Genomic DNA, 13,152 nt, shown 5'->3' with positions numbered 1-13,152 from the left:
TATATATATATATATGTGTGTGTGTGTGTGTGTGTGTGCGTGTACATGCGTGTGTGTGCGTATGCGTGTGTATGTGTAATCTTTTTGTATGATGAAATAATTAACATTTAAAAATACGTTATTTTACATAATACATTTCTCTTTTGAAAATATAAAATTTTTGATATTACATGCAAAACTTTTTTTCTTTTTTAAATATCAGTTATTATGTGAATACAGTAATAAAATATATCACAGAGAGTGCGTTCGAGAAGATGCTCTTTGTGTCATTCTATCCTTATTGTTCATTAGATACAAAACGAGGATAAAATGACATAAATAGCATTAATGGCGTCTCCCCGAACACACTATAAATATAAGATCGATTTTAATAACGTTTGGTACAATTACACATAAATTATACTAAACATTATAATTAAACTTTCAATTATAAAATAAGATACTAATTATGTGTTACATACGTTATATAATATTATATTTAGTGTACATGTTATATAGGTATTACATGTAATATGTAATAATTATGCGTTATATTACATATTGTATATTATATTAATTAAGTAAAATATAAATATCTGTAAATATATTTAGATTTTGCTCATATGCACTCGTTTAACAAATTTTCAATTTCTCTTTGCTAGTATCTTTTGTAAAATGATGTACTAAACTAATTTATCTATGAAACATAATTTTTTTATTAATATCAAGTGTACTGACAAAGGAACCTCTCGAGGTGACAAATTCTGATTTTAATGAAACTTTGTAAACTTTTTAGCCTACATAAAGATATGAATTTAGAAAATATCAGTTGCGGCCAAAAAAACGCAACTGATATTTTCTAAGCTACTTTATGTAAACTCTTTATGTAAACTACAAGTTCACAAAGTTTAAAATCAGAATTTGACACCCCGAAAGGTTCCCTTGAGAGAAGAGATTATCAATCGAATACATATGATTATAACTATAACTCTAAAGTAATTATTTGATTAAGATTGTTTATTTCCAATGTTAGCAATATTCTTAAATATTTTACTTTAAGGCTAATTCTACAATGTGCTTTTTGTTTCCTGTTTCTTGCCGTTTGTCACTTGTCTTCTTGATTAAAAAGGCAAGAGACAAACAGCAAGAAACAGTAAACATAAAACACATTGTAGAATTAGCCTAAAGCATTATGACAAACGATTAAACGTGATTATAAATTGGCAGCTGCTGTGAATTGTTTTATATATAGGTATAGAAACTATCTTTTTTTTTAAATTCTATGTTACCAAATATTTTATAAATACGCGATTATTAAAACCTATTATCAATACTCTGTTAAAATAGTGGTGTCTGGTTCTACAGTATTTCTCGCCGTACAAGTTTTTTTTTGTATTATAGAAATTTACGAATTTAATCTTGTGTATATATATACGTACAAATAATATTATTTTTCTAGTCTACATATATATCGAATGTAGAACATCTTGAAAATTTGATTATAATTAACTATACGAAAGTTTAATTGCAACGATTAATAAAAATTCGAATATTTTAAAATTCTTGATTTATTGAGCATTATTTCAATCATCCGTCGACTTTTTTGTTCATCAATTTTTTTCTTTTTTTTTTCCAGGGTGTTCAGCTATCCTTGAATGTCCTTGAATCCTGGAATTATCCTGGAATTTAATGTATCCTGAAAAACTCCTGCAATTTCAGGACTAACTTGGAATTTTTGTTTTTATTTAAAAAAGATGGATCAGGAAAAAAGCGCGTGCGCAAGAAATATGTAACGATAAATTTGTGATCATTATAGATGAAGTTTTAAAAGCAACTGCGGACATTGAAGGTTAGATTAATAAAACCCCAATAAGTTAATAATTTTACAATTAGACGATGTTTGTGATATGTTAATAAAGAGAAAAGTTTTGTTTAGGTATATATAAGCCTTCACTTAAAAATAAGGCAAGTTACTAATAGAAAACTTTCATTTAATATCTATAATTATAAAATAGAATATAGCAGAGAAATTATCGTTTATATTAAATGTTTATTTATTATTTATAAAGTATTAAATAATATTGCTCCAAATTTGTTTGTGTTTTAATTAATTCATCACATAGAATTCTAACATGAATACAAAACATATATTTTGCGCAAATCAATAGAAATTAATTAATTAATGAAAATTAATTGACCTGAAAAAACCAAGATTTTTATTTAGAATGTCTTGGAATTGATCTTGAACTGATTAGTCAGATATCGTTGGATATCCTGTTTTTCTTTGTATTATTACTGTAAATTAAAAGGTCGTTTCGGCAATATTATTAAAAATACATAAAATTTTCGTAAATTATATCTTCTGATGTCCTATTTTTAATTTGTCTTTCACATTGTGATTTGCTAATAATAAATGGATAAATTTATGTATTCACGAAATCAATTTTTTACGATTTTTCTATCAATAATGAATAAATTCATTATATAAATTCAAATGAATAGCTAATGCGTAAGAAAAATTTGTTTTACAGATATATAAATATTTATTCGATTATTATCAGTAAAATTAATGTGAGAAATACAATAAAGATTATATTTAAAAAATAGATGTACACTACAGAAATATAATTTGTGTAAATTTTGTTTGTCAAAAAATGAAAGTATAAAAAAAAAAAACATTTATACAGCAACATTTATATAATTTAAAAGTCACGAATTTAATAATTCGTATTATAAAAGTATTATCAAAATATTTGTGTTAATAATCACAAATTTTTATTAATTGTGGATTATATCATCGTTCTTCAATTATCCTCGGGTCCCCATTGATAGTCACGAAAATTTGTTCGAGGCCGAGCGTCTTTAATAACGTATCAGTGCCCTAATTTTGATCATAGGAACACTATAACAAGTTATAAAATTGCGCGCTCGGAAGTCGTCACAAGCGGAAGCTACGCGCAGCGACGGTAGCGCCAGTGACGGCGCCGACGACGGCGGTAACAACAGGCGCCATTTTGTTCGCTCTTTGCATCACAAACAGGCGAGGTACAGCATTTCAGGCTGAGATAGTCGTTCCACGCCGAGGAAAAAAAAAAAGCAGTTTCTAGCAAAGCATTGGACGGATCTCGTTCTTCGCACGTTTCTCCTCCTTTTCCTCCTTCTCCTTCTTTCACTCTTGTCCTACGTGTCATTCTTTTCTCTTGTTCCACGTCGAGCTGCGGTGCAAGCAGCAAGCAGCGTTGATGATTGGGATTCCGCGGGACGATCGACACAAAATTACAGTCAAGATCCGCAACAATATGAAGAGGAGCTCGAGTCGTGACACCCCACCTCCTCGTGTTAAGCGGAGTCGCTCTTCCATGGGACGGTAAGATATCTCGCGGCATCGAACGATACAACTCCTCGTGTATCTCCCTGGTGGCAACTTCACGCGGCGTCTTTTCTTGACCAAACAAATCCCGCTCGATCCTTTCGCATTTAAACTTTCTTCCCCTCGTCCCGCGACACTGAGAATGTTGATTTGTGTAAGTAATTGATCGTCGACCTGTGATACGTAGCATCAATGACGTGTGGATTTTCTTTTTTCTTTTTTTTTCGTTACTATTGTTCCGCGCACCCGTAGATGATACGTTACGCGCATGTATGTGTGAGTATGTGCGCATTGCGCCGAGTGAATTATCTTTCATTCGATCGCTACAGCTGGCGAAACGTGTATTTATATTAATGTCTAAGGTGGTTGTTGTTTTTTTTTTACTATGAAGTTTTAAGAGAATTCGAATTTTGGAAAATTACAAGAATTCACGCATCCTAGTCTTCTTCGAGACGTGTAAAGTATGAAGGCTGTTACTTTTGATTTCAAAGATTCAAAGTTTTGGAAGAAGTTGAAAAAATGTTTCCAAAGTTAACTCTAAACGCCACTGAAGCAGAGCTGGGCATGTAATTGCAATACTTTTAATTGAAACACAGTTTTTGCAATGTACTTAAGTGTATTTTGTATTTTAACTTAGCACTTGAAAGTATTACATATTTTGTATATACAATTAAAACGCTGAAAATGTTATGTACTTTGTTATTCAAATAATAAGAGCGATTGTCTTAGTATTTGAAATACAAAAGACTTTGAAACTTTCGTTATTAATACTGAAATTTAAAATAGAGAATACTTTTATATGCTTTCATGAAATACAAAATACTTGTGTTGCAAAAAATGGGTTTTAAGTAAAAGTACTTTAAATACATATACCCAGCCCTGCTTTGGAAAGTAAAGAATTACAAAAAATCACACATCCAAGTCCTTTTCAAGACATTTTAATTTTAAGACTAAATAGTAGGACTCATTAAATGCTGTTACTTCTTACAAACTTTTCGAATTTTTGAAAACAACACGTATTATTTTCGAACTTTAAGATACTTTCAAACTTCGAAAAGTTTAAAGAAGCTTTGAAGCACCTTAAACTTGAAAGGAATTTGAAAATTCTTTTAAAGCTTTAACTTATTAAAAGTAATAACCCTAGTATTTAATCATATAAGAAATCGTGAAAAATATTTACATTTATATGTGAATTTTTTTATTGTTTGATTGATTTTTGCTACACTCTAAAATTATTAGAATAAATCTCACTCTTAAAGATTGAAAATTGAGCCAATCTTTTCAAGATTAGTTCAATTTTCACTCTTGAAGTGATATTTAACTTCAACGAATTTAAAGAGTATTTTTCTCTCAATAGTGCTTTAATATCGTTCCATTCCAATGTTTATGAATAAATTTCACTACAGTTATTACAAATATGTAGTTTCGTATGCGTGCGTGCATGTGTGTGTGTGTGTGTATACGCTACATTATGCTGCTACAAATGAATGAAGTAGGCCATATTCGATTAAAACGGGTATCTAATATTTTCAAAGTTGCAAAATAACACATTACTTGTAATGTCACTACTACAATTATTCTTTTTTTAGTAGCAATTAATGAACTACATTACTAGTTTCCTTACTTGTAACGTTAATGATAACACGGTTATTTTTTTGGATAATGGTAACGAATATGATCATTACTTTTATCGTCATTTTGTATGCATAAACTGTATATGGAACGTGCATAAACGAGTTTAAAAAAAAAATATTGTGTTTGACTATGCGATTAATCATAATCATTATAACTACTACAGATTTTGTATTGAATTGGTCAATTAATGACCAAGATAATTTTATGACTCCGAAACTAATCCGAAAATTGTTATGGATTTAATTTGAAAATTGTTATGGTTTTTAAATAATTTAATTATATTTGATGTAACATTGATAATGATCCGATCGGCGTCGAAACGTTTGTTCGATTTTTAAATTAAAATTTATTTGGTTTATATTTGGCTTTTGAACTTTTATTTGTCATTTATTGTTTTATGACTCCATTCTAAAAAGGGGTCAATAACGAGTAACGGTATATTAAGTTATTTCTCTGGAAAAAAAAAAACCGGTAAGGAGTTACTTTTATAAACTAACTTTTCTAACCTTGAATATCTTGTACGAACTTTTACAATTTCTAGTTTAAGCAAACTGCGCTGTTATTAAATTGCATCTCGTGTGATTTGTAGATACGATGATTCCAGTGACGAACGGATCAGTCCGGAAAGAATTCGACGACGAAGTCGAGGGGCCAGAAGTCCCAGTCCGCCCACGCGGGCATCTTCTCACGCTCGCTATGTTGAATCCAGCTCCCATCGCGACGAGTATTTACGCGCGTCGCGCGACGTACCGCGGGAGCGACCCTACAGCTACAAAGTGCTCTGCGTCAGCGCTATTCATCCGAAGGCGAGTGATGAGGTGATCAAGGACACTTTGTATAGGGAGTACAAAAAATTCGGAGAGTTCTCTATTCAGATCTCGCACGAACCGGATGAACGTGTCGCCTATGTGTGCTTCCGTAGCTCGGAAGACGCCCGGGACGCTAAACACGCGAAACCGCGTATCATCATGTATGACAAGATGGCTCTAGTAGAGCCGGTGTATGATAGACCGGAAACTTATCGTCGTCCGCGATCTATTACGCCGCCAGATTACGAGAGATATTACGCCCGATCTCCAGGACCTACAGATCGACATAGACCTATCGAGAGATATGAGCGTGTCTATGGACCACCAGTGGGTCTGCCTCCTCATCGGGAAATGCGTCGCGAGACTATACCACCGCCGCATCACGAATTCGTTCGACCACCCATACACCCTCATGGACCGCCGCATGTTCACCCAGGACCACCTCATCACTATGGACCGCCGCGACATATGATGATGCGCCACCCAGTACATGGATTCGAACGAGTGGAAAACAAGAAAGACAAGTTCCCTAATTATTTGCATCACGTGTCGCCGGAGGATGATCCTCTAGCGACTAGAACCCTGTTCGCTGGTAATCTCGAGATTAATATCACGGAAGAGGAACTGCGTCGTATTTTCAGCAAATATGGCATTGTCGACGACATCGACATAAAGCGTCCACCTCCAGGTACCGGTAATGCATATGCCTTCGTGCGCTTCCAAACCCTAGACATGGCTCATCGGTGCAAGGTAGAATTATCGGGTCAATACATCGGGAAGTTCCAATGTAAGATTGGCTATGGTAAGGCAACTCCAACAACTCGAATATGGGTGGGCGGCCTTGGACCGTGGACTTCTGTACCGCAGCTTGAACGCGAATTTGATCGATTTGGTGCGATAAAAAAGATCGATTACATCAAGGGCGACAGTAACGCCTATATTCTTTATGATTCGATCGACGCCGCTCAGGCTGCTGTCAAGGAAATGCGTGGCTTCCCTCTAGGTGGACCAGATCGTAGATTAAGAGTAGATTTTGCTGATGTGACACCTGGCTTTGGTTTCAAGCCCAGATCGTATCCCGAGGATAACAATGACTTTAGACCACGTCCAGTTGATTACGAATCTCCGTACGATCCTTACGGACCTGATGGTGAATTCAATTACGGACCGAGGGGCTTCCGAGGTGGTAGAGGTAACGCACCGTGGCACGATAGAAGAGGAAATACTCGAGGTGGCTACAGAGGCTCATATCCTGATGGTTATATACGCGACGAGGCCGACTGGTCCAGTAGAAGACCTCCGCCCGAATTGGAATACGAGGCACCACGTGGTTTGAGAAGATCGCTTTCACGGGAACCGGGAGTCGATAGATCGAGATCGCGTTCACCGCGAAGACGACAAATGGATTCGGATTCAGATTCGGAGAACACTCGTACTGGCATGCTATCAACGTCCCGCACATTACCAGATGTTGCGCGGAAATCAATCGCAGTTTGGCAAGGAGCATTGATACTAAAGAACTCGTTGTTTCCCGCTAAATTCCATCTGACAGATGGCGAGACGGAGATAATCGATTCTTTGATGAAGGATGAGGAGGGTAAACACATGTTACGCATTACGCAACGATTACGTCTTGATCAGCCTAAGTTGGATGACGTGTCTAAACGGATTCAAACTTCGAGTTCGCATGCTATATTCCTTGGTTTGGCCGGCTCGAGCACCGCGATCACGAACGACGACGCTAATGTTCAAACACGACCGTTGCGCAATCTCGTCTCATATTTGAAGCAGAAAGAAGCCGCCGGTGTCATATCATTGCTGAACAAAGACACCGAAGGTACTGGTGTATTGTACGCCTTTCCACCCTGTGCATTTTCGACGGAACTTTTGAAACGCACATGTCCTAGTTTAAGCGAAGAGAGTCTTAAGGAAGACCACTTGGTAATCGTAGTAGTCAAAGGGGGTAGCGCCTAAGGAAATCCCTAATATCATCTTTTATGTCCGTATTTTTTACATCGTAAGTGCAAAGATTCTCTTACATGCAATTTCTAAGAGCTTTTCTACCCTGATCGTTTAGCAAGGAAATGTATGTCTCTGAATGGATTAAATAGGAAGTACATTGTATATTAAAAAAAAAAGGTACTGTGAAGTGAAGAAAAAATTTTAATTTTTTTTATATAAATTAAAATTTTTTCTTCACTTCGCAGTACTTTTTTTTTTTTAATATACAATGTATATTAAATGACGCTAAATATATAAAAAAATTTTGCGTCGCAAATCTGCATTTTAGAAATTGTGCTATACATATTATACACTTTAATTTAAAGTGTAGATTTGTGGCGGTAAATAATTCACGTAGAAAAAATTGAGAATTTTTCTTCATTTTACAGTTCTTAGATATCGAGTTATAATACATAAACGAATAATTTTATTAATTAAAATATCGTGCTTTTCGTTCAATTCATTTTCAAGAATACGATTCCCTCACCAAATGGTCATAGTGGACAAATTTCTTAGATACGAAACAATGTACAGGACTTGTGAGAAGGAGAACTTGTGTTTTTTGATCGAGTAAGTATTTTGTTTTTTTACTGGCTTCCAGACACGAGTTATGGTAATAGATAGCATCGTAATACTTTGATACTTTTTTTTATACGAGTGTACATTGCATTGACTTGGAAATGCCAAGTATATTAACGGTATATTCTGTAATCGGACATGTAATAAAAGTTCGTAATGCCTGCTGGTTGATTTGAGTTTACTTCACTGGCTAGATTTACACAAAATTGTGCGAATCTGGATGCGTATGTAAATTCTAATCGAAATTAGACAATGCGAATCTTTATTGCGCATTATTGTGAAGACGATCCTTGTATAGTTGTTAAACTTATTGATGGGCGAGGATGACGCAGTTTTGAAATATTACTGAAAGATATTGTGTTCTGTATAATAATCTTGATTTGTGATATATTTTTCCAGAATTATGACTATTTCTCCATATATTGCACATTATCGATGTTATTGCTAACGCTGAGAAATTAAGTACTTATTTTCTATCAAAAAACACAACTTTGGTATTGTTCCCTATTTAGATTAATCAGGTAGCAACGATTATTAAATGATAAAGTTTCTATCAGCAAAATCATTATTGACCATATTGAATATTATTACGAATATTGTAATCTTCATTACTACAAGTGATGTATAATTACTTGTTAAAAGTGTAATGTGTAAGAAGAATCTATTTGTATTATATACATATATACATTATATAACTATACGTACATGCTAGTAATAATCTAATAATATTGTGCACAGTTCTTTCACATTTGCAATCATAATTAATGTAATTGATTTTATTTCTTGGTTAATGCAAATTGAATGTCTTCTTGAGACATGTGTGTGCACGTAAAAATAATTAAACTCAACGATATTCTGCTTTAAAATAATGAAATTAAAACAGATTCTTTAATAATTGTAAATTTTGAAATATTAAGTCTAAGAAACACGTTTTCATTGAAAAACTTATATACGGTTAAATTATACTTTTCATTGTTCTTTTAAAAGTAGAGTACTTTCAGATGTAATAGACGCATTGCGTAGCTCTAGAATGTTATGAGAACATACATATAGCTTACAAAAAAAACATAATTTTTTTATCATAATGGCAAAAAATGTGAAAGGTCTGGTTTAGAGTATACTTGATATGGAAAATTTATATAATTAATTGTTATACGAATTATTTCCGTAGACTTCTTTTGTGTGGTATAATTTTGTAAGTGATTGTGCAGTAAGTAAAATCCGTGAATGTAGTTCCAAGTTTTCAAAGTTTTGAACTGTGCCCAATAGTGAAGACAGTGAGGAAAAAGAGCAAATCTATGAAGAGACCTAAATTTGTTTACTGCAAAATAAAGTTTGTCGATCTGTGTTTTCATAATGTCAACAGAAGTTTATCCCTTTTTCAGTGAGGACTGGTTTTTTTTTCTCTAAAGAGGACAGTGTTTGGTGGCGTTAACGAAATGAGCTCTGAACATGTGTCCAGTGAAACGTAAAGAAAAAGAAAAGTGATTGTGCTCCGCATTCCGGTATGGAAGAGAACATCCTATTATCCGAAACGACGTCCGAAGGGTATATTTGTATATTTCTTTCAGACATCGAAACGGGAGAAAAGAACGTTCCTGCCATACTCGAATGCGATTGAAGGTGCAGTGGTTAAGTATATTTAGTGTTTGAACGGAAAAAAATAGATGCAGTTTATGTAGAGAGAAAAGAAATTACAACATGTGTCAATTTTCTTGGTACCGTTCTTCACCTATCAAAAAAATTCGAAAAAATTCTCGGGAAATCGGTTAAATGTTACAGTGATACGCGATTCCAATGAATGCTCCTATTCGCGATATCCGAGGAAATTAATGCAAAGAGAAAAGAGTTTTATCAGACAGATTAGGGCCAATAAAATGTCGGACATTCACATTGAGTCGATAGAACGTTGCCATCGTAATTCCTCGATTAAAATGCATGCATGTGGTCGAGATATTAATTAGACTGCTTGCGATCCTGACGAGTTTTGTATAAAATTCAATCTTTTCTTCCACGTTAAGTGAAGTTTATCGTGCAACAATACATGGTGCTGTGATATTAATCGTTTAGCAAAGACAATTTTGGGGGATGGGAAAACGAATTACAAACGCGACTATGTAGGTCGTTAAATTCCAAGTGTTTGGTGCTAAAGGATCACATTTTCTCAATTTCTCTCGCGTGGGAGGTTACGTTTATTTGTATACAATTGTCGCCTGTACGGGAAAAGGAGAGCAATGACCGTTTGTGACGTTTTTGGTGTTTCCTGTGGCTTGTGGATTCTCCCAGGGAGAGAAGCAGAAATAAGGTCGCGAATTAAACTTTCCAGGGACTTGAAACACTTCGCGTAGTTGTCGAAATTATCCGCGCGTTAAAGAATAGCTGTGTCGTCTGTAAACGAAATTGTGCTTCTGGATGTAGTATCGCGGAAGGGAGAACTATAATGAGAAAGAATAAAAGAAAAAAGTGTAGGAAAAAGACATATAAGTGACGGGCGGAAATTTAAACAAAAAAAAATCCAAATTTTCTCTCGATTCTGTGTGCGGGGCAAGTCAAAGTGAGTTCCATCAGTGGTTTACACTCCGCTCCGATTTGCGTCAAGTGCTGTGCTGCCTTTTGCTCGTCCCCGCAAATCTTTCCTGGCGTGGATCGGCCGCTCTACGGAGTTTCGTAGTGTAGCTCCCCTGGCTGTGTAAACAGAGAGGAAAAAGAAAACTATCTGTTTCAGATTCCGTCCACAGAATGGCAGTTAACGCACGTGATCGGAGATCGTCTCTCTTGTTTGACCACTGTATCCAGATTTAAACAAAAAAAGAATTAAAAGAATAAATCATAGATTCAAGATAAGATTTCATGCCATTCTTCCTAGTTTTTCGCACGACTCACGAATTTATGTTGCAATGTTTATCATGGTCTACCATCGCACGTTACCGCGTAAAAACAATCCGACATAACCTCTAAATCTAACCTAACAAAATAGATTCGATCGCGAACGAATGTGATCGTGATATTTATAAGATTTGATAATAAAACCTATCAATTTTTATAGACGTATTTAAACGTAGAGTAAATTCCACACGAAATATTTATTAATACAAAGCAATTAAAACTAGACTAATTTATTTTATTAATGGACATGAAGGATGGAAGAGAAACGATTCAAATGAGCAACAGTTGCTGGACGAAGGCGAAATACAGCGTTCTAAAGAGGGATTTTTTTTATTTAGACTAAGCATATTTTTGTTCTACGGTTTTCACCTTCATTTCTTTCTCTTTTTAAATTCAAGTATACCATGCTGGTTCGTTCCCATTTCAAGCGTAAAAAGAGCAAGCGAATGCAGTTAAAGCTGATGGATTGACTGAATTTACTGCTAATACCCGTTTTTATCAATGTAGTTTAATTTTAATCCTAGTTCAGCTATCTCTCCATTTTATTTTCTACTTCTAAGAATTGAAAAAAGAAAAAATGAAGAGTAAACTGAACTGAAATTAAAGTTAATCTACAGAAAGAAACGGAGCGTAACGGAGAAAATCGGGTGCGGAAATGCGAAACCTGAAACGTTTATAATTAGTATATAAAGTGGCTTTATTCCACCATTTCTTTTTGTAGAGGTTTAATTTTTTAGCGAATTTCATCTTCCACCGATGCATACGTGTTTGCATGTGCATTAAGCGATGTTTACAACGAGATTTTAAAGCGCAAAACTTAAGCTCTAAGCCTAGAGCCGTAAGAAATTGACCAATAATAATCGATTATTTTCCTCACGTCTGATTGTGATTAGTCAATTTCTTACGGCTTAGGGATTAAAGCTTAGCCTTTCATTAAGACTTATGTCTTAAAATCTCATTTTAGACGCCGCTTTACCCTGCAAACACAATAAATGTAATAAGTTTCAAGTTAAGGAATTGATCAATCATAGTCGATTATTCTTGTTACATTCGATTATGATTGATCAATTCTTCAAGACTTATTGTGTTTGCGAGATCAGGTATGCTTGTAATTAAAAATTGATCAAAACTTTTACACAAAAGCGCGTATTTTTTATAATTGACAGTCTGATTATTTTTAATAATTCTTTAAATAATTGAGGTGGCAATCTAAAGTAATTAACGAATTTTTAATTCTTTATCTTCAGTTTTCTTTTTCTCAAGATTTACACTTGCTCCTTGCAAAAATTTCCTTTTTGCAGTAAATATAGTCAAATATACCTACAGTATAATCAGACTGCGTTTGAAAATACTATCCTGATGCCTTCGAGCATTTTATTTTTGTTGTTCATCGTATATTAAACAAAGACAAAATAATACTCGGAGATTCTCGGGTAGTGTTTTCGAACGCAGTCATAGGGACACCCTGTAAAAAAAATGCAATCGTCACGCAGATTTTATTTCGGACTGGATTTAATGAAATGCAACAAGAACGTACAGTAGAGAACACAAATGAGAAAGAATGAGAAGTCATAAAAAGGCATGCCTTTCCTAATAAGATATAGGGTGTTTCAAAATTTGTAACTCAAAATATTACAAAGAGATTTCACAAAAAATTGTGAAAGGATTATTTATATATTTTTATTTCAAAAGCAGCAATTTTTTTTAAATAATAAAGGTTCAAATGTAGCTATAATTATATATATAGATACTAGATACCTTTACGTTAAAAATCATCTTTACACTAAAAAATAAATAATAATTTGATATTTTTTAAATCATTTAATGAATGTCATATAAACGTTTATAAAATTTTGTGATACTTATTATAAACATTTTTTTACTAATTAAAAT

General features: G+C 33.9%; 1 protein-coding gene across 1 annotated transcript; it reads left to right on the top strand.

Moving 5' to 3' along the window:
- Positions 1-3,085: 3,085 nt before the first annotated feature.
- On the top strand, positions 3,086-7,783 carry nito (RNA-binding protein spenito). The gene is made up of 2 exons (XM_018548520.1): positions 3,086-3,346; positions 5,574-7,783. The coding sequence occupies exons 1-2, from the start codon at positions 3,222-3,224 to the stop codon at positions 7,765-7,767; spliced, it is 2,319 nt and encodes a 772-aa protein (XP_018404022.1). The 5' UTR covers positions 3,086-3,221; the 3' UTR covers positions 7,768-7,783.
- The last annotated feature ends 5,369 nt before the right edge of the window (positions 7,784-13,152 follow it).

Source organism: Cyphomyrmex costatus, unplaced genomic scaffold (genome assembly GCF_001594065.2).
Source record: "Cyphomyrmex costatus isolate MS0001 unplaced genomic scaffold, Ccosl1.0 scaffold726, whole genome shotgun sequence".
Classification (NCBI taxonomy): domain Eukaryota; kingdom Metazoa; phylum Arthropoda; class Insecta; order Hymenoptera; family Formicidae; genus Cyphomyrmex; species Cyphomyrmex costatus.
Note: the sequence above shows the minus strand (reverse complement) of the source record. Positions and strands in the feature narration are given on the sequence as shown.